A 22,623-nucleotide genomic window follows, 5' to 3' on the forward strand; every position below is an offset into this window, starting at 1 on the left:
GAGGAGCAATAGCAGCAGCCGTGGCGGCCACGGGGCGGGGCGCGGCGGTCGGGGACCGCGGCCGGGGCTGCAGGCGGCGGAGCGGCTGGGTAAGGCCGGGCCTGGGGCGGGCGGGGCCGCTCCTCTTCGGCCGGCTCTCGGGCCTTTGTGTGGGCCCGAGCGGGCGGGAGCAGCGACGGAGGCCCCGCCCCGGCTGTGGAGATGCGCCGGTCAGGCCAGGCGCGCGGGGCGGGGCACGGCGGGCTTCGGGACGGGCCCGGCCGCCGTGCGGCACCTGTCGGCCGGGACAAAGGCGCGCCGCGGCCCGGAAGCTCCCCGCGCCCTTCTTTCCCGCCCTGGGCGGCTGGCCTACTGCTCGTCGCGTACAGCTCCAAAGCTGTCAGCGTTTCCCTTAGTGCCCCGGTACCAGTGACAGGTCGGGAAAGCAGGTCAGGGCCTTCTTTTTTGTTGTTTCTTGATGGTTCCGACACAAACTTTAATAGTGATTTTTTTTTACACTTTCCGGGTCACTGTTCAGACCGAGTGGTTTTACCAGTGGGACTTGTATTTATAGTAGACGCCAGGTATTTAAGTTTTTTATTTGCAACACTACAAAGAATCGAGGTTTTTAAACTACGTTTCTGGTTTTTAATGTTTATCCATTGAGAAGCATAGTTTTGTTATTACAGGGTAGATTCTGGTGACTTGAGAGGAAGGAAGATTGGCAAAATGTCAAAGAAATCCTGAAAAAAAAGTGACAAACAGTATGATGAATACTAGAAATGATAACTACAGAGACATATTGGAGTAAAACATTTTTGTTAACTTACTTTAAACTAGGTCTCCTCAAAAATGATGTTTAGGTCCCGCCCTTTAGAAGTTCACTCTTTCCCAGGTATCAGTCAGAAGCAAAGTGAACTCAATACAGTTATAAGAGAGTAGTATAATTTTTGCTTTATTACTTAACAGCTTGCTCGTATTTTAAGATTCAAAGGAAAATTGGAAATGATCTTTTGAAGTGTTTCAAATTAAAACTGTAACAAATATGTGTGTGGATAAATTGAAGGGTCTTGAACCACATTCTTTGGCTTGGGAAGTGTCCAGAATACCTCAAATATTAATATGCTACTGAAATCCCCAAGATTTGTGGTATATCTCTATGTTAGACAATTAAGCCATCAAACATGTGGAAGAATGTTGACTTGGAAGAATCTTCCCTAAGTTAAAACACACTGCAAAATAATACATATTTTACTAAAGCTTTTATTATCTAAAAAATGGTATAGAATAAATATTGAAAGCTGTGAAAGCCAATGTTAAGGGTGGTTTTTCTCTGGAAAGTAGGATTATAAGTGATATTTTTCCCCTTTGAATCATGTTTTCCACAGTTTTTGTTTTAAGCATGTGTTACAGTATTGAGTATCACTAGAAATACAGGAGAGTACTAAAAACTTATTGACTGTCAAATTATACCAGTTGGCTGTACTGAGTAAATATTTTCCCAGTTATAAGTTACAGTTATTTTTTACTGTAATTAATTATTGGTTGTCAAAATTTTGGGCATGTGACCATAATCAATGCCATTTTAAAACTTGTAATTCAGCTTTAGAATCTATTTTCCTCTCTGTGGAAAAAGAATTGCCCTAGGGATGCTCACAAGTCTTTTTAAATCACACAAACTTTTTTAAATGTTTCACTTAAGTGCTCTTTTAATACATTTATAATAAACATAAGTTGATCACCCAAACTATACCAAATATTATTCTATAAGCCAAGGCTACAAAATGAGTAACATGCTACTCCTGTGCCCAGGGAGCATGCAGTTCTAGGGTTGAAACTTAACATTTTTGTTGTGCTTTGAAATTTCAAAATGATTTCATGTATATTTCACTGTCACAACAATCCAAGGGAGGTATGTGTAGTTGACTGTTCTCATTTTAGAAATGAAGAAACACCTGAGAGGTTGTGACTCAGGCAACATCAAACAAATATTTAAAGGTGGAAAAACTGGGTCTCAGGTCCTGTTGCTCCTCCCACCCACCTGCCCACATTGCTTTTCATGCCAAACTTCCAAAATACATTATAAAATTTGTCCTTTGGATAAGAAATTATTGTTGCATCTTTTTCTTGTCTTATTAAGGTAAATTAATGATTTAAGGAATTTTGGATATTGAATAGTCTGTGTACCTCCCCCCAATGATTAACATTTTTTGTCATTTGATTGTCAGTGGATTGTTTGTAAAAGTAATTTTGACCTCCTGCCAAAATGATAGAAGGCTCTCTAAATTGTATGTGGTGTCTTCCCAATGCTGATAGGACTTTTGGAAAGAAATGTTGGGGGGAAGAGGAGTTTTTCATACTCTTTGCTCACATGAGCCGTTCTTGGTTTGTTCTAGCTTGCCAACACTTGGTGTCACATGTGAGCCTTCCACATGTGTTCACTCTCCATTCCAGCTCTGTGATTGAACTCTGCTCTCACTGACTAGGGGGCATTTGGCAGGCATGCTTCATTCCTGGAATTGACAGTCATTCCATGTGAGTAAAGGGGAACATCAGTGAGACATCTTTAAGCACATGAAAAGCTTTTGGTTTTAAAATGGAAGAAATGTCAGGTATTATTAATGCCTGAGCCTTTGTAGCAGTTAGTTTCATTGGCACAAGAAAACTAATATGCCTATTTTCTCCAATTCTCTTATCTTTTCTTAGTAGTTCTACTTGAATGTTTTCTATCTATTCGTACCCATTTTTACTTCTGACCCTTCTTTTTTATTTCCCCTTTCTCTCTCTTGTTCTTCTCTTTCAGTTTTGAATATATTAACACTGAGTCAGCACTTTTAAAGCCCTGCCTTCTCCCACTGGCTTCACTTGGCCTTCAGACATAATGAGGAGACTGGCTTTTCGAGGCGCTGGTTGTGCTCTGGTAAAGCTGGTAAATTACTGATCATCTATACCCTTAACCTTTTCTGTCCTTCCTTGCCTTTTCCCTTTCACCTTTCTTAAATTTTGTTATCCTTTCCATAAAGAGTCTCTCGTGTTTATCAAATTCACTTGTGTCCTTGTCATAGGTTAGTTTACAAAGGGTTGGTCCTTAGTTTCTTCATCTTAATGATTGAGGACAGTATATCAGCCTTTTATAAAACAAACAAAAATCAACAAAACTTGGCTATCCTTGGCCTAAGCCTTTTGAGCTTTTAGCCAGTTGTAGCCAATTACAAACTACTGTATGTTGTAACAAACCAAAGGCTAGAGGAAGAAACATCTTGATGGGCTGTGTTTTCAAATACCATGTGGACTGTTGAAGGAAGAAATAGGAGACTCCTCTTGTTTCTTAGTTTCTTACCAGGTTCATTTATTTGTTGGTTTATTGTAATCCTGCTCTCATTCCCTGGAGAGCCCCAATTTTTCTCTCCATATACTGGCAACCCATTCTTTCAGCTGTAATGTGTTAGTTTCCTGAAATTAAATGTAAACTGGGATCAGTTTTTTTAGCTTTAGGGAAAGACCTTTGAAATCACAACATGCTATTTTAAATTGTATAAGCATTGTAGAACTTTCCCAGTAAACACACTTCCTCTCTAGTTGTAGCAGATCATTTCAGTGATTACATTTCTTGTATTATAGTAAAACATGTACACATTTGTAAATTTGTGTTAAGATTAGTTACTTAGCAGCCTGCCTGAAACAGAGGGCACATTTATGCATTTCTGAAAGGCCAAGCAGGACCTAAACACTCACCTCTGAGGTGCTCTTCCAGATCATCTACTGAAACTTAAAGCTATGATTTCAAAATTTACAGGGATTGAGTACCTCATATAACTGAAAAGGAGGTTAGTCTGGATTGACAGAACAGTTTCAAAGCACGGCTTTGTTACTTTGGCATAGGTATGGCAAGTCACATCAAGTGTTTTCCAAGGGTATGTCTTGTGGGACCTTCTTTAATGAATGGAGAGAAGCCATTCTCAGTGTGTTAATTTTAGGGTGCATTTAAAATGCTAGGTTAATTGTCCTCTGTCCCCTTAATAGTTTGCACTACTCATTTGCCTCAGGCACAGCTTCCTACTCTTTTTCACTTCATGGCCTACCTGGAAAATGATTGTAATTGTAAGACACACTGGGGAAAACATAAGGCTACTGACTCCAGAGGTGATTGCCTTGGGTCCTCTGTCCACAAGTCCTGCCCGGCTGCCTCAGGGGCCAAGGGATCAATACCTGCAGAACAGTGTTGTACCACTGCATAATGGTTTACAAATTCCATTCCTGGGTAATTTGGGGGCCAGAACTGGTTTGAGTCATTCAAAATTGGTGATATATAAATGGGTACATTTTTGCTGAATTTGTTCCATTCAAGTTGAAAGTGTAGCACTCTCGTAAATGTAGGGACTAAAGCAACATGGTCCAGGACTTCCATTAAAAAAATACCTTCCAGTTAGTCAAGCTTCTTTGCCACAGTTGAAATATCTTCCTTAGTGAAACAGAAGCTTTGTATCAGGTAGCCAGCTGAGGGCTTGGTGGCAGAGTCTAAATATAAGAACATGGCTGATTATTTCTTATAGAAGAAGTTGGATTCCATGGGTTCCAAAAGAAGAAGAGCGACCTCCCCTTCCAGTAGTGTCAGTGGGGACTTTGATGACGGGCACCATTCTGTTTCTACACCAGGCCCAAGCAGGAAAAGGAGGAGACTTTCCAATCTTCCAACTGTAGATCCTGTGAGTAACTTGGATCACACAGTTTCTGCCTGCTTTTCCTATGATTCCCTTTCTTTTAATAAGCCATTAAGATGCAAGGCCTCTCCATTTCTTTTTCCTCTGGCTTGATATTCTTAACCTTTCTTTTATGAAAAGTATGTATTTAGCCAGAAGACTTACAGTAATAGTATACTTTATTGTTATGAAATAATAAAGACTATTAGTATGTACCATTGTATAGTCACTCAAATAACTGTGTGCTTGTCTGTGCCAAACACTGTTCTGGTGATTGGGATACAGCCTTATGTAAGACAAGCCAGTTTTTCACATGGAGCTTAGATTCTATTATGGGGGAAGCAGAATGTAAACAGGTGAACAAATAAATAATAAAGTACTATCAGCTGGTGATAAGTGCTGAGATGAAAAATTTAGGTGATTCAGGTGTTTTGGACCAAACCTTTGGGGTTCTCTGTGATAAGAAAGCACTGGCCCTGCAGAGCCACTGGGGAAGAATGTTCCAGGCAGAGGGGCTGGGTCAGAAATGAGTTTGATGTGTTATGATTATAGAGAGATGGTCAAGAGGGAGGAGACTGGCAAAGTCTGCCCAGCCAGGGTATTTAGTTATAACTACATATTCTGCAGGCAGCATTAGGAATTTAGGTTTTTTCTCTAAGTGGTAAGAAGCCCCTCTATTGGATGATTTTAAGCAAGAGAGTGATATGAACTGAACTAGTTTAAAAGAAAAGAAAAATCACCAATAGCATAAATCTGGTGAAAGATACCAAAACATTTTTCAGTTAAATTATGTTAAATAAAGAGAGATACTGTCAGCATATTTCAGACTTCGGTTCCCATATGGTAATTTAGGGATTCGTCCTTTTTCTTCTCTACTTGCCTTTTATGGGTATGTTTTTATTAAAGATAATCCATATACCTACAATGGCTTTCTGCTCACTTTTTTTGTGATTTTTCTCTTTTCCTATGTGTAGATTGCTGTGTGCCATGAACTCTACAATACCATTCGGGACTATAAGGATGAACAGGGCAGGCTTCTCTGTGAGCTCTTCATTAGGGCACCCAAGCGCAGGTGAGTGGGAGGAATTTGGTCTTGGGTCAGTGTTTAAAGAATCTGGTAATTGATTTTCTTTTGAAAGGAATGGCTTAAATAAGGTTGGACTTGTTTTACTTGTCAATATATAGTGAAGCATATTCAAATTTTTTCTTAAATTGTGGTAAAAAATATACAACATAAAATTTAACCATTTTAAGAATACATTTCAATGAGTGTTCAAGTATATTCACAATGTTGTATATACAGTATCCCCAGAACTTTTACATATTACAAAATTGAAATTCTATACCCATTAAAAACAGCTCCTCATCTCTCCCTTTCCCCCAACCCCAGCAATCACCATTGCACTTTCTGTTTCTATGAATTTGACTACTTTAGAGTCCTCATATAAGTAGAATCATATAGTATTTGCCTTTAGTGACTGGCTTATTCACTTAGCATAATGTCCTCAAGATTCATCTGTATTGTAGCATGTGACAGGATCACCTTCCTTTTTAAGGCTGAATAATATTCCATTATATGAGTATATGGTATTTTGTTCATTCATTCATCTCTTGATAAACACTTGAATCGGTTCCACCTGTTGGCTATTTTGAATAATGCTATAGTGAACATGGTATTACCTCTTTGAGATGCTATTTTCAGTTCTTTTGGATATACTGTATCTCCAGAATTAGGATTGCTAGATCTAGTAATTCTGTTTTTATTTATTTATTTTTTAAAATCCTCACCTGAGGAGATTTTTCCATTGGTTTTTAGATAGAGTGGAATGGTGTGAGAGAGGAAGAGAAACATCAGTGTGAGAGAGACACACCGACTAGTCGCCTCCAGGGCCAGGAATCGAACCTGCAACTGAGGCATGCGTCCTTGACCAGGAATCGAACCCATGACTCTGGTTCATGGGCCGACACTCTAATCCAGTGGTTCTCAACCTTCCTAATGTCGCGACCCTTTAATACAGTTCCTCATGTTGTGGTGACCGCCAACCATAAAGTTATTTTCATTGCTACTTAATAACTGTAATTTTGCTACTGTTATGTCTTAGGTGTCCCCTGTGAAAGAGTTGTTTGACCCCCCCAAGGGGTTGCGACCCAGAGGTTGAGAACCACTGCCTAACTGCTGAGCCAAACCAGCCAGGGCAGTAATTCTGTTTTTAAATTTTTGAGGAATCACCATACTGTTTTTCATAATTGCTGTGCCATTTTTCTTTCCCACCAGTAGTCTAGATACAAGGGTTTCATTTTCTCCACATCTTTGTCATACCTGCAGTTTTATAGTAAGTTTTAAAATCAAAAAGTGAGAGTCCTCTGTGATGGTTAATTTATGGGTCAGTCAGCTTGACTGTCTTCCAACTTTGTTCTTTTTCAAAGTAATTTTGGCTATTTGTGGCTCTTTGAAATTCCATATGAATTTCAGGATTGCTTTTTCTGTATCTGCAAAAAATGCTGCTGGAATTTTGATGGGAATTGTGTTGAATCTGTAGATTGCTTTGGATAGTATTGGTATCGTAACAATGTTAATTTTTCCAATCCATGAACATGAGATACCTTTCCATTTATTGGTGTCTTCTTTAATTTCTACAGAAATGTCTAGTTTTCAGTGTATATAAGTCACCTACTTGGTTAGGTTTATTCCTGAGTATTTTATTCTTTTTGATGCTATTATAATGGAATTTTCTTATTTCCCTTTTTGGTTTATTGTTAAGGTATAGAAATGCAACTGATTTTTTTTGTATGTTGATTTTGTATGCTTGCAACTTTGCCGAATTTGCCTATTCTAATTCTAATGTGTGTGTGCATAATATTTAGAATTTTCTGCATATAAAATCCTGTCATCTGTGAACAGAGATAATTTTACTTCTTCTTTTCCAGTTTGGTGGATTCCTTTTATTTGTTGTTGTTGTCTAATGGTTCCGACTAGCACTTCCAGTATCGTGTTGAAAGGAAGTGGCAAGAGCAAGCATCCTGTCTTGTGTCTGATCTCAGAGGAAAAGTTTTCAGTTTTTCACAATTTTGAGTAGATTAGCTGTGAGTGTGTTTTTTTTTATACTCATCCGAGGACATTTTTTCTATTTTTTGTTCAGATAGAGTGTGGGGGAGAGAGAGAGAGAGAGAGAGACATGGATGTGAAAGGGACACATCGAGTGGTTGCCACGCGCACGACCCAACCAGGGCTAGGGACAAACTGCAACCGAGGTACGTACCCTTAGCAGGAACCGAACCGGGTCTCTCTGGACCGCAGGCCGATGCTCTAACCGCTGAGCCAAACTGGCCAGGGCTGTTTTTGTTTTTTAAATAATGGCCTTTGTCATGTTGAAGTAGTTTCTATCTATACGTAATATTTTTAGAGTTATTATCATGTAGCAGCAGCTTCTTCATGAGGAGATTCAGCCTCTCTGGTAATGTTTATATTTTTCAGTTTAAGCCTATTCCTGAATCTGTGTAACCACCCTTACTTGCTGTAAATGGCTTGGTGTCACTTGTTTCAGGGGATCCCTTGCTGAAGTATTTTTTTGTTTGTTTGTTTTTGTTGATGTGTTTCTTTGTTTGTTTATTTTTGTTGATGTGTTTCTTTGTTTTTCGTATATGCCCCTAGCGGGAACTGAACCTGGGACTCTCTGGTCCGCAGGCCGATGCTCCAACCGCTGAGCCAAACCAGCCAACGCCCTTGCTGAAGTATTTGTATAGGTTCAATGCTTTCTGGCACAACACATTGCTATCAATTGTAACATGTTTTCTGTTCTTGTCTTCTACCCACAAATTTAATACTTTTTCATCTTAACTAAGCACTTATCATGTACTGTGGCTGTAACTTTTGCACTTTGAGGTATAACAGAACAACTAGCATGAATTTCTTTTTCCTTTTTCACAGTGTCACAGAAGATTTATTCTTTTTTTTTTTTTTTTTTTTATCCTCACCCGAGGACATTTTTCCATTTTTTGTTCAGGTAGAGTGGGAGGGAGAGAGAAGAACAGAGAGAGAGAGAAACATCAATGTGAAAGGAACACATCGAGTGGCTGCCACCCGCACAACCGGGGACAAACTGCAACCGAGGTACATGCCCTCAGCGGGAACCGAACCCGGGTCTCTCAGGACTGCAGGCCGACGCTCTAACCGCTGAGCCAAACCAGCCAGGGCAGAAGATTTATTCTTATAGATCTTCACAACCTCAGCATATGATTTTTTTCCCCCTTATTAAGTTGAGGACTTTACCCTTTTACTTAAAGGCAGCACTTTACAGCTTTTCTTTGACATATCTGAATTGCCAGCATCACTACTCTTATGCTTTGGGGCCATTAGTAAGTAAAATAAAGGTGACTTGAACACAAGCACTGCAATGCTGCCACAGTCGATCTGATGGTAACCTCATTGGGTACTCAGTGACTCATGAGCAGGTAGCAGATACAGTGTGGATTTTCTGGACTAAGGGGTGATTCACATCCTGGATAGGATGGAGCAGGATGGCATGAACAGCATGCAGCTTAAAACTTAGGAATTTGCCCTGGCCAGTTTGGCTCAGCAGTTAGTGTCGGCCTGCAGACCAGAGAGTCCTGGGTTCGATTCCCGCTAAGGGCACGTACCTCGGTTGCAGTTTGTCCCCAGCCTCGGTTGGGGTCCATGTGGGTGGCGACCACTCGATGTGTCTTTCTCACATCGAAGTTTCTCTCTCACTCTTCCGCACTTCCTCCCTCCTTCCCACTCTATCTGAAGATAATGCAAAAATGTCCTCGGGTGAGGATTAAAATAAAATAAAAAACTTAGGAATTTATTTCTGGAATTTCCATTTAATATTTTTAGGCCGTGGTCTACTGTGGTAACTGAAACTGTGAAAAGCAAAACTGCAAATAAAGAGGGACTATAGTACATTCCCTCATTGGGTTCTCAGTTGTCTAAAGATAATCCCCCAAGCTTGAAAGCTTCAGAGGTAAATGGTATTTATTTAAAATAATTTTTCTTTATTGATTTTAGAGAGAGAGAAAGGGAGAGGGGGAGAGAGATAGAAACATCTGTGAGAGAACATCGATTGACCACCACTGGGGATTGGGCCTACAACGTGGGCACATGCCCTGACTGGGAATCAAACTATGCTGGAGCATCAACCCATGTACCAAGAGGTCGCGAGTTCGATTACCGATAAGGGCATGTGCCCAGGTTGTGGGCACAGTCCCCAGTGGGGTCGTGCAGGAGGCGGCCAGTTGATGTTCTCTCTCATCAGTGTTTCTGTCTCTCTCTCCCTCTTCCTTCCTCTCTCTCTAAAAGTTAATAAAGAAAGAAAATAAATTTAAAAACCAAGCCTCAGCAGGAAGCAGTGGACTGTGACCCATCAGGCCCAGGTGGAGAGAGCCATCTTGAATATCAAGTTAACAAAGCCCTAATGCTCACTCTGAGAAAGTCCCTTGGCACCACTGACACATTAATAGTAGGCCGCGGTGGGCCTTTGTTGGATACTCACAGAGACCTTTATGTTTTTACACTTTCTCTGAATAACAGATTGAGTGCTCCTTTTATCCCCTTATACTTAATTTTGTAGTTCTAGCACCTCAGTCTTCGTCTTTAAATACTGTTTACCATTAAAAGAAACCATAGTTATTTGGGGGAAATTTCTGATTTTAAGGGCAAGGAAAGTATAAAATCAGCTTATAAGATCTTATTGTGCCAGAAAATAAGCAAGTACTCAAAGGGTGATGGGAACATGTTAAGAGGACATAGAAAATAGCAGCCATCTTGAAAGGACTAGCCAAATCAGGAGCAATTTGAGTATCAAACTAATTATAGTAATGGTTTTTAATCCACTGAGTAAAACAGGAATCCATATAGATATAAATAAATGTATAACTTGATGATAATCTGGAGGTATCTATTAATAAAGTACAGGGAGGAAAAGAGTAACTTGGTCAGTTGAGAAGCTGACAAACACCACACAATAATCAAGTGATCAAAAGCAGCCTCATCTGAGTTATGGGACAAGTAGAAATCATATACCACCTGATAGGATACAGTGAGATAAATACTGTACACTGTCATTTCTGTTACAGTCCTGCCAATGAAGCATAACATTAATTTACATATCAGGAAAATAGGCAAACCCAAATTGAGAGACAGACTACAAAATAACTGGTCTGTAATCTTCAAAAGTATCAAGATCATGAAAGTCAAGGAAAGTGAGCAACTGTTTAAGAATGAAGGAAACAAAATATAACATGATATAAATGCAACATGTGATTCTGGAGTTGATCCTTATGCTGTAAAGGGCAATTTTGGAACAGTTGGCAAAATATGAGTGGGGTCTCCATACTGGCCAGGGTGACCATGGCATTCTTTATAAGTAATCTTATCTCTTACACATCTAGAATGAAGTTACCTATCCCCAAGGGAGAACTGAGAAAAATAGTCACACAGATAATATTTTAGAAGGTTTACTTGTCCAATGGAACTTGATTTGAAAACAGCCAGAAAGGATAAAAATAATCATCCATGACCACAAAACCTAACTTAAGAAATTATTGTTGTAACTACCTTTGAAGTTTTCTTTGTTTTTTATTGTTGTAGTGTCTAGTTTATTATGAAAGGATTCTTCCAGTATGTACATAGGAACCAAAAAATACCATTTTATCAATCCCAGTTACAAACCCACCCCAAAGGCATACAATACAACAGTGTTACTTCATGATGGCTGTGTCCCCTAGGCAAACGGCTCTTTGCAAGATTGCTTAAGTAAAAACTCCCATCTGTTTATTTTGTATTTGCAGACAGTCGACGTACAGTGGTTCGACTTTAACAATTTTTTCAGATTTACTATGATAAAAAGCAATAAGTACTCAGTAGAAACTGGCTGGGCTATAAGGTATGATGTTCAGTAGGTTAGGTGTATTAAATACATTTTTTTTAATCCTCACCCAAGGATATGTTTATTGATTTTAGAAAGAAAGGAAGGGAGATAGAAACATCGATCGCCTCCCATATGCTCCCCAACTGCGGATTGAATCCACAACCTTTTTGGTGCATGGGACAACACTCCAACCAACTGAGCCACCTAGCTGGGGCATATTCAATGCATTTTTTTACAATATTTTCAATTTATGATAAATCCATCATAAAGTTGAGTATCTGCATACTCTTTCTAGACTTTGAGGGGATAAAATAAAGTTATTTCAACATAGCAACCTATCAGGACTAGGACCCAGGCCAGCGATGCTTCTGCTGAACCTGCAGTACATGTTGGCACTTCTGGGGATGCTGTAGGGCCGCCCCTGCACCAGAATGTTCTGGGTGCAGATGACTGTTCCATGACCTGGGTTGCCAAGTAAGTGGAGTGCTCAGATAGCACTGACAACAAGAGGTTATATCATTCCCTTTTCCTGATAACTAGATACATAAACAAACATACAGTTCACTTCTATTTATAATCACATAAGATGCTATACTTTCAAGTGCCTAATCCCCCTTTAAAATGTAGGATATTATCTTTCCTCCTCTATGCATTAAAACGCACACTGGGCTTCATGAAATAAATTGTAAGAAAAGTAACTCACCATAATTCCCCTTTTGCCATGAGGCAAGAAGCCCTGGTCTGCCAGATGTTGATAAAAGAAAAGAGTGCAATAAATCAATGGACCACAGTCCTATTTGTGGTAGAGGTGCCTGTGTGAATCACCCACCCAGGAGAAGCGGACCCATCGTAATGTAGTTAGACCAGCATGGACAGCACTTAAAGACACTACGACCTAAACATCACTTGACATCCTCAGAAGTCAAAATCAGTCAGGTGCAAATTGTTTTCCCTTAAAAAGGGGTGGGGTGGGGTGGTAGTGTTTAACTTGTCCTTCACTGAGAGTAAGTTGAGGGAACAACCTTTGAAGTTTTCTGTGTTCCTCACTGTTTTTCCCCTTCAATATAAAATCACTATCCTGAATTTTGTGTTTATCATTCCCGAGGTGTTTTAAGTTTTTTAATTGTTAGGTTATGTTTGGATATGTCTGATGTCCCTTTATCTTTGGTAAGATGCCTGTGCCAAGGGCCTCAGCTTTCTCCTCTGTAATTTTAGTAATTGATATTAGTAATTGTATATACTAGGCACTTGATAGTACTTGGCAGAAAAAGTTCTGTGGTCACTGAAGAAAGACAACCATTTTGTAAGTTGATAAAGAGCTTTAAAATACCTGTTTTCAGCCACTGTTGAACACCATGAAGTATAAATTGTTTTCATTTGGGGAAGATACTGTTGACGTAGTTTTAGTGTTGGTGCCCTAAATCTTAAAAATTTAGGGTATAAAAGACTATCACATATGTTAATTTAAGTTTTTCTGTCACTAATATGTATTTTGAAAAAGGCATGCATATGCATATTGCTTTTGTTATTTCCTTTTAGTTCTAGTAATGGCAGTAAATCTAGTGTGTTCTATAACCTGAAATTGACATTACTACAGATAGTTTGAAATATAACTTTTTAAGGGCTTTGGATTAATACCTTTTTAAAAAATATTAAATTATAACAGAAATCAACCAGACTATTATGAAGTAGTTTCTCAGCCCATTGACTTGATGAAAATCCAACAGAAACTAAAAATGGAAGAGTATGATGATGTTAATCTGCTGACTGCTGACTTCCAGCTGCTTTTTAACAATGCAAAGGCCTATTATAAGGTAAGAAAGCATCAAATTTAGAAGGTATCCAATTTGATAATTGTCTGACTTTTGAATATTTACCAATCTTGTAGGTGAGCAGTGGTTTCTCATTTGGTGGTTTGAGTTTGTATTTCTTCTTTAAGAGACTGAATATTCTTGAGATTTTGAACTATCCTTATTCTGTGTCTTCTCAGATTTTTTGTCTATTTTTTGTGTGTGTTGTCATTTTCATATTTCTAGAAATTTTTACACTAGGTACTAATCTTTTGTTTAATGTTTTTTCTTTATTGATTTTAGAGAGGAAGGGAGAGATAGAAACATCGATGAGAGGGAACATCGATTGGCTACTTCCTGCATGCCCCCCACTGGGGATTGGGCCCACAACCTGGGCATGTGCCCTGACCGGGAATCAAACTGGCGACCTCCTGGTGCATGGGTCGATGCTCAACCACTGAGCCACACCAGCTAGGCGGAATATTGGTATTTTATTTTATTTTTTATTTTATTTTATTTATGTTGTTAATCCTTACCTGAGAATATTTTTCAATTAATTTTTAGATAGAGTAGAAGGAAGGGGGACAGAGAGAGAGAGAGAGAGAGAGAGAGAGAGAGAGAGAGAAACATCAATGTGGGAGAGAGACATCGATTGGCTACCTCCCGCATGACCTCGACCAAGGCCAGGGACCAAAACTACAACATAGGTATGTGCCTTTAGCTGGAATCGAGCCCACGACTCCTTGGTCTGTAGGCTGACACTAACTGCTGAGCCAAACCAGCCAGGGATAAATATGTTGTTATTGATTTTTTTTAGAGCGAGAGGAAGGGGGAGAGAGAGAAACATCAATGTGAGAGATATACATTGATCCACTGCTTCCTGCATGCCCTCTACCATGTACCCTGACTGGGAATTGAACCGGGACTTCTCAGTCCATGAGACAACACTCAGTCCACTCAATCACGCCAACCAGGAAGATAATTTTTTTATTTTAATATATTCAAATGCACTAGTCTTTAACTTTGTGGTTTGTCCTTCTTTGTGTCTTGTTTCAGAAATTTCTCTTGCCCAAAGTTTATAAAGATACTCTTCTTTTATATTTTCTTCTGAAAGTTTAATAGTTTTGTCATTTACATCTAAGCCTTTAAAGCAGCTGGGATTGACTTTGTGTCTTCTATGAGGTAGAGATATTTCTTCCTCACAGGTATAAGCAACACCTTGAAATGGCCATTCCCTCTGCATTTGTCTCCAGTGTCAGTGCTGTTATCGTTTCCATGTGCTCTTGGCTGTCTTTCTGACCTTTTATTCTGTTCCTTTTGTTCTGGCCAGTTTATTGCTGGGCTGTTCATATATATATATTTGGTTAATCCGCACCTGAGGCTATTTTTCCATTTATTTTTTAGAGAGAGTGGAAGGGAGGGAGGGAGAGAGAAAAACATCGATGTGAGATAGACACATCGATTGGTTGCCTCCTTCACTCCCTGATCAGGGCCTGGGATCGAACCTGCAATCCAAGCATGTGCCCTTGACCGGAAATCAAACCCAAGACCTTTGGTCTGCTGGCTGACACTCTTAACTGCTGAGCCAAACCAGCCAGGGCGAGAGGGTTCTCTTTTTTAAAAAATTTTATTGTTGAAAGTATTGCAGCAGTACTCTCATCTGGCAACCATCAAAAAGTTCTCTGTATCTATGAATCTGTTTCTGTTCTGCTTGATTGGGAATCAAACCCACGACCCTTTGGTGCTCGAGTTGACTAACCACTGAGTGACACTGGCCAGGGCATCTTTACAATTCTTTATCTGTTAAGGAAAGCACGTTAGCTATTCTTGGCCCTTTCCTTATACATTTTAATATTAGGTTGTTAAGTCAACAAGCACAAAACAATTGTTGGAATTCTCTTTTTTTAAAATTCTCACCTGAGGACATTTTTCGATATTTTGTTCAGCTAGAGTGGGAAGGGGGGGAGGGGGGAGAGAGAGAGAGAGAGAGAGAGAGAGAGAGAGAAACACCGATGTGAAAGGGACACATCGAGTGGCTGCCTCCTGCACGACCCAACTAGGGTCGGGGACAAACTGCAACTGAGGTACGTGCCCTCAGCGGGAACCAAACCTGGGTCTCTCCAGACCGCAGGCCAATGCTCTAACTGCTGAGCCAAACCGGCCAGGGCCAATTGTTGGAATTCTTATTGGAATTGCTTTGACTCTCTTTAGATCATATTTTGGAGAATTAACATAGTCATGATATTGACTATGTCAATCTATGGATTTGGTGTGTCTTTAAGTCTTTAATTTTAGCAAAGCTTTAAATGTTCCTTTATAAAGATTCTGCAAAAATACTGTTGGATGTATTCTTCTGTTTTTTTAATCTTCACCCGAGGACATTTTTTCATTTTTTGTTCAGATAGAGTGTGTGTGTGGGGGGGAGAGAGAGAGAGAGAGAGAGAAACATTGACGTGAAATGGACACATCGAGTGGCATCCTCCCTCAGGACCCAACCAGGGCCGGGGACAAACTGCAACCGAGGTACATGCCCTTAGCAGCAACTGAACCTGCGTCTTTCTGGACCGCAGGCCAATGCTCGAACCGCTGAGCCAAACTGGCCAGGGCTATTTGATGTATCCTTTTTTTTTTAATCCTCACCTGAGGACACTTTTCAATATTTTGTTCAGATAGAGTGGGAGGGGGAGAGAGAGAGAGAGAGAAACATCGATGTGAAAGGGACACATTGAGTGGCTGCCACCCGCACGACCCAACCAGGGCCGGGGACAAACTGCCACCGAGGTACATGCCCTTAGTGGGAACTGAACCCGGGTCTCTCCGGACCGCAGGCCGACGCTCTAACCATTGAGCAAAACCGCCAGGGCTTGGATGTATTCTTAAGACTATGAACGTATATATTTTTTCTTTGAGTTATAATTCATATACTCTTTTAAAGTGTAGAATTCAGGAGGTTTCAAAATCTTGCAACCATTGCCACTAACTCCAAAATATTATCCCAAAAAGAAAAACATACCCATTAACAGGCACTCTGTGTTGTCCGTCCTCCAGAGGACCTCTTGCAACCACCAATCTACTTTCTGTATGGATTTGTCTGTTCAGGAAATTGCATATAAGTGGAGCCATACACTCTATGGCCTTTGGTAACTAGCTTCTTTCACTGAGCATAATACCTTTAAGGTTCATCCATGTCATAACATATACAGGGTGGCGCTAAAGTATACGGTTTTGAGTACACAAAACACATAGAGTTTATTCTTGTATCATTATTTATTAATTATTGTATTATTTTCCATGTGAACAACTGTAAACCTACTTTTGTTATATCCTGTATTATATTGATATACCACATTTTGTTTATTCATTTCCCAGTTAATGGAACATTTGAATTGTTTCTACTTTTAGCTATAATAAATAGCGCTGCTATAAATTTTGTGAATACAAAAAGAGTGCTATTGATACAACTAGCACTAGCTTGTTATTTATGTTGCTAAAATCTTTTGTTGTTGTTCATCCTCAATGAAAGATATTTTTCCTTTTTTTGTGTGTGGTATGTGCCCCTAGCGGAACCAAACCCAGGACTCTGTGGTCTGCAGGTCTATGCTCAACCGCTGAGCCAAACTGGCCAGGGCTACATGTGTTTTCTTTTTTTTTGGTACGTGCCCCTAGCGGGAACCGAACCTGGGATTCTCTGGTCCACAGGCCGATGCTCCAACCACTGAGCCAAACCAGCCAGGGCTATTTTTCTATTTTTTTAAAACAATTTTAAAACTTGTCTCACATGTTCTCAGAGAAATGTATAGGGAATATGGTGTAAAGCAGAGTATTAAACATTTCATTTCTGTGAAGTCTAGAAGCTTGATTTCCATGTAGACCTAATTTCTTTGAAACACAGAATCCTAGTGCCAGCACAGTTGAGGTGACGAAGAGATAAAGTGAAGTTCAGAAAGCCATGGTCTATTCAGTGAATGTTCCTGGGAGATTCACCTCCTACCTCCTCTTTGCTTCTCTTCATTCGGCTGTAAATGGTCTCGCTTCTCCTATTGGGCCGGACAAATGGCACAAATAAGAGTTTTTAGGTTGTGCTTCTTGGTGCAAGCCCCGATCTGCATGCATGCGGGCAGTCGGGTATGAAAACTGTTGTTCTTTGTTGTTTAATTACTTTGACCTTGGGCTCCAGTAGAGGGAGGGCAGACTGGACGAGAGTCTGGGGTTCATGGCACTGGGGAGAGAACTGGGAAGGAGGCCATCAGTGTGAGAGAGACACATAGTTTGGTTGCCTCCCTCACAATCCCATCTGGGGCTTGGGATCGAACCTGCAACCCAGGTATGAGCCTTTGGTCTGAGGGCTGACGCTCTTAACTGCTGAACCAAACTGGCCAGGGTGCTAAAATCTTTTATATTCTAACTGATTTACCTACAGGAACTATCTGCTTACAAATGAGGTGTTTTTATATCTGTCCTTGTAATGATGAGATTTGTCTATTGAGTTTTTGCTTTACATATTTGAAACTATGCAGACAAAATCATACAAGTTTAAAGTTATGTTGCCCTAGTAAATGGAATTTTTTTTGCATTATATAGTAGATCTCTCTATTCCTAGTAATGTCTTCTGTTTGAGGTCTGTTTTATCTGATGTTAATATAGTTATACCAGCTTTATTTGTATTTACCTAGGTTTTTTTCCCATTCTTTACTTTTAACCTATTCATATCCTTTTAATGCTGAGTCTCTTGTCAACAGCATCTATGTGAATTTTTACTAACCCAGTTGGCAATCTTTACTTTTTTTATATTCTTTTTTCTAATCCTCTCCTGAAGATATGTTTTTATTGATTTTCCTTTTTTTTAGAGAGAGAGAAACATTGATGTGAGAAACATCAATCGGTTGCCTGCTGCATGTGTCCTAATTGGGGATTGAACCCACAACCTAGATATGTGCCCTGACCATGATCAAATTGGCAAACTTTTGGTGTATGAAATGATGCTCCAACCAACTGAGCCACCTGGCCAGGGCTAATCTTTACTTTTTTTTTTTTTATCCTCACCCGAGGATATTTTTCCATTTTTTGTACAGATAGAGTGGGAGGGAGAGAGAGGAAGGGAGAGAGAGAGAAACATCGACGTGAAGGGACACATCGAGTGGCTGCCACTCGCACGACCAACCAGGGCCGGGGACAAACTGCAACCGAAGTACGTGCCCTTAGCAGGAACCGAACCCGGGTCTCTCCAGACCGCAGGCCGATGCTCTAACCGCTGAGCCAAACTGGCCAGGGCTAATCTTTACTTTTTACCTGGACCATTTCATCATCTCTCTATAGTTTTAGTGAAAACCATTATGTTTGGATGTATTCCTGCCATGTAAGTTTCAACTTTCTCTGGCTGGGTAGCTCAGTTGGTTAGAGCATCATCCCAATACACCAAGGTTTTAGGTCTGATCCCTGGTCAGGGTATAAGCAAGAATCAATCAATCAATGCATAAATAAGTGGGTCAGAAATCAATGTTTCTCTTTCTCTTCCTTCCTCTCTAAAAATTAATAAATATTAAAAAGTAAACAAATTTTGACTTTCTATTTGTCACATTTTTTGTTTGTTTGTTTTATCCTCACCCAAGGACATTTTTGCATTTTTCTTCAGATAGAGCGGGAGGGATAGAGGGAGGAAGAGAGAGAGAGAAATATCGATGTGAGAGAGACACATTGACTGGCTGCCATCTGCACCATCCCAGCTGGGGCCGGAGACAAACTGTATCCGAGATACGTGCCCCTAGCGGGAACTGAACCAAGGTCTCTGGTCTGTGGGCATACGCTCTAACCACTGAGCAAAACTGGCCAGGGCTTGTCTCACTTTTTAATTTATTTCTTATTTTTTTCTATCTGCCTTCCTTTGGTTTCACTTTTTTTTAATCTATTTTTCTTACTCCCTCTACAATTGGAAGTTGTGAGATCCGTGGATAAACTTTTTTGTTCTTATCCAAGAAGTTTTAATGTGCATAATTGAAGGATCAAAGTCAGAAGTTAATTAGCATCTTAAAGCTTCTAGACAATACAAAGACCTTAGAATAATTTAACTCTGATCTCTCCTTAAAAAAAAATTTTTTTTCTTTATTGATTTTAGAGAAAGAGGGAGAGAGAGATAAAAACATTGATGAGAGAAAACATCAATTGGCCACCTCCTGCATGCCCCTCATTGGGGATTTAGCCTACAATATGGGCATGTGCCTTGACCGGGAATCGAACCAGTGACCTCTTGGTGCATGGGTTGACACTCAACCACTGAGCCACACTGGCCGGGTCTGATCTCTCTTTTTATTTATGCTACTGATGTTTTGAATTTTTGTGGCAAATTTTTTTTTTTTTATCCTCACCCGAGAACATTTTTCCATTTTTTGTTCAGGTAGAATGGGAGGGAGAGAGAGGAACAGAGAGAGAGAAAGAAACATCGATGTGAAGGGAACACATCGAGTGGCTGCCACCCGCACAGCCGACCAGGGCCAGGGACAAACTGCAACCGAGGTACGCGCCCTTAGCGGGAACCGAACCCGGGTCTCTCAGGACCGCAGGCCGACGCTCTAACTGCTGAACCAAACCGGCCAGGGCTGTGGCAAATTTTTAATCCCATAAAATAATGTTATTTTTTTATGTAGTCAGTATTTATTTTTACTCACAAACACTACTTTCTTTATTCGTCATTCTTTTATTGCTATTGAGAAGTTATCTGTCAGTATAATTGTAGTTCCCTTAAAGATAATCTGTCTTGCCCTGGCCGGTTTGGCTCAGCGGTTAGAGCGTCCGCCTGCGGTCCGGAGAGACCCGGGTTCGGTTTCCGCTAAGGGCATGTACCTCGGTTGCAGTTTGTCCCCGGCCCTGGTTGGTCGTGCGGGTGGCAGCCACTCGATGTGTTCCCTTCACATCGATGTTTCCCTCTCTCTCTCTTCCTCTCTCTCCCTCCCACTCTATCTGTACAAAAAAACAAAAAAAAGGAAAAATGTCCTCGGGTGAGGATAAAAAAAAAAAAAAAAGATAATCTGTCTTTCCTTTCTGCCTATCTTTAGTATCTTTCTTTTGTCTTTTTGTATTCTACAGTTTTACTATGATAGGTCTAGATATGAATATCCTTTTATTTATATAACTTGGGAGTTGTAGGGCTTCCTAAATCTTTAGATTGGTGTTTTTCATCAGCTCTGGAAAGTTTTCGGCCATTATGTCTGCATATTGCTTTTGCCCTATTCTCTCTTCTTGTAGAATTCAGATTGAAAAGTATATTAGAACTCTCTTAGATCTCCATTTCCCTTAACCTTTCATAATACCCTTTTTTGTGTCTGTATTGCTTTTTAGTTCTAATTTTCTTTGAAATCTGCTTTTAAACCAATCTATTGAATTTTTACATTTTAATATTTAGTATTTTTGTGGTAGTTTTTGTTTTTTTGTGGTTTTTTTTTTTTTTAGGCTTTTCTGTGCTTTGCTTACATCTTTAATCCCGTTGTTTCTTTAAAAGTGTTCAATTTTTTTTTCCAAAATATTTTTTTATTCTGTTGCAGATAATTCCAGTATCTGATGTATTTACATGTCTGATTTGTTGTCATATCTGTAAGCTTTCTATTGTGAGTCTTTAATTCTTGTGTGTTTTATGAATTTTTACCACAGGTTAATATTTCTTAGAATTTATCTCTAGGGATTCTTTGAGGCTTAGATTAAAGTTGAGTTGATTCAGAGAAAAGATTTGTTGCTTATTCTAGGCACCTAGCATATCTTTGTTAGGGCTAGCTCATAATGAAGAGTTCTCAGAGGAGATTCATCTTGCACCTCTCCTTTTCCCATGGTGCTATGATTGAGATAGACATGGGTTGAGCTGGATGGAGGTTGGGGTGTGTAGCTTCCTTATTTCTGGACAGTGCAGAAAATGAATTGTTTTGAAGTTCCACTTATGCTTTAGCCGTGGGCTTTGGAGTCTCATCTTCTCTTCTGGTGAAACTTGGCCTTACCTCTTGTCTTTGCATCCTAGAGGAGCCTTGAAAACTAAACCTCAAGTTTATCTTGCCTTCCAAATGCCGTCAAGTTAAGGTTGGTGTTCTGCTTGCTCATCTGCGTTTCCAAATTGACTCTATTCTTGCTGTTATGAATATTGCTTACTCTTAATTGGCAGCACATGGGTATATTTTTTAAGTTTTATTGTTTTTGTTTATTTTCTAACTGTATCCAGCATTGGTTTTACTGGAAAGTTTCAGTTAGAGTTTTTTTCCACTATACTTTAGAAAAAGAAATCTTCAGTTAAGGTATTATATACTTTTAAAAATAGAAGTGATATCAGAACAGTTACTGGCTTCTACCCTTTTGACTTGTATCCTTTAAATTGGGTCTTATCCTTCTTTCTCTATTTATTTAAAGTGTAGTTGGTATACAATATTATACTAGTTACATTAGTTCCAGGTGTACAATATAGTGGAATCTCCCTACTTTACAGTGTGATAACCCCACTAATTAATCATCTATCACTGTGAAAACTTAGCACGGTATTACTGACTAGATTCCCCTTTACCTTTTTCACTCCTCCTCACACCCCTCACCCCTCTGGTAACCATCTGTTTGGTCTGGTTTTTGTTTGTTCATTTGTTTTGGTTTTTAAATTCCACAGATAAATGAAACCATACAATATTTGTCTTTGACTTATTTCACTTAGCATAATACCCTGTAGGTCCTTCCATGTTGTTGCAAATGGCAGAATTTCCTTCCTTTTATTGCTGTGTAATACTCCATTGTGTGTGTGTGTGTGTGTGTGTGTGTGTGTACATACACCTGCCTAGATTGTTTTCATATCTTAACTATTCTAAATAATGCTGAAATTAACATAGGAATGCATATGTCTTTTCAAATTAATGTTTTTGTTTTCTATGGATAAATACCCCAAAGTGTAATTGCTGGGTTGTATGATAGATGTAGTTTTAGTTTTTTTGAGGCATCTCCATACTGTTTTCCATAGTGGCTACACCAGGTCTTACCCTTTAAATTAGCTTTCTTAGTAATAATTAGCCTTAATTTAGCAAATCATTTATCTTCTGCCTCAAGTCTTTCTGTAATAAGATAGGGAATAAATAAATAAATTTGATTTCAGAATGCCTTTAAAACATACACTTAGTTCTTGAGAAAAGAAATTGAGGCCCATGTATCTTTTAATCATAAGGCATTTAAAATTTATAATAGAGTTTTTGAAGTTATGTCTTAGAATACAAGTCTCTGCTGGAACAGGATGCTTTAAAAGTAGTAATTGATTGA

The 22,623-nt window shown here is 39.5% G+C and overlaps 1 protein-coding gene across 11 annotated transcripts in view; it reads left to right on the top strand.

The window, feature by feature from the left end:
* Positions 1 to 70: 70 nt before the first annotated feature.
* Positions 71 to 22,623, top strand: part of PBRM1 (polybromo 1) — a 127,973-nt gene continuing 105,420 nt past the window's right edge. For 5 of the 11 annotated variants that reach the window (XM_036266824.1, XM_036266822.1, XM_036266823.1 and 2 more), the window contains exons 1-6: positions 72 to 89; positions 2,376 to 2,514; positions 2,783 to 2,899; positions 4,533 to 4,685; positions 5,654 to 5,751; positions 13,233 to 13,380. In XM_036266824.1, the coding sequence (XP_036122717.1) occupies positions 2,861 to 2,899; positions 4,533 to 4,685; positions 5,654 to 5,751; positions 13,233 to 13,380 (438 nt within the window). In that variant the 5' untranslated portion in view covers positions 72 to 89; positions 2,376 to 2,514; positions 2,783 to 2,860. Of the gene's footprint in view, positions 90 to 2,375; positions 2,515 to 2,782; positions 2,900 to 4,532; positions 4,686 to 5,653; positions 5,752 to 13,232; positions 13,381 to 22,623 lie in introns of all 11 variants that reach the window. The other 6 variants (XM_036266813.1, XM_036266815.1, XM_036266818.1 and 3 more) reach the window with 3 other exon arrangements.

This window comes from Molossus molossus, unplaced genomic scaffold, assembly GCF_014108415.1.
Source record: "Molossus molossus isolate mMolMol1 unplaced genomic scaffold, mMolMol1.p scaffold_m16_p_18, whole genome shotgun sequence".
NCBI lineage: Eukaryota > Metazoa > Chordata > Mammalia > Chiroptera > Molossidae > Molossus > Molossus molossus.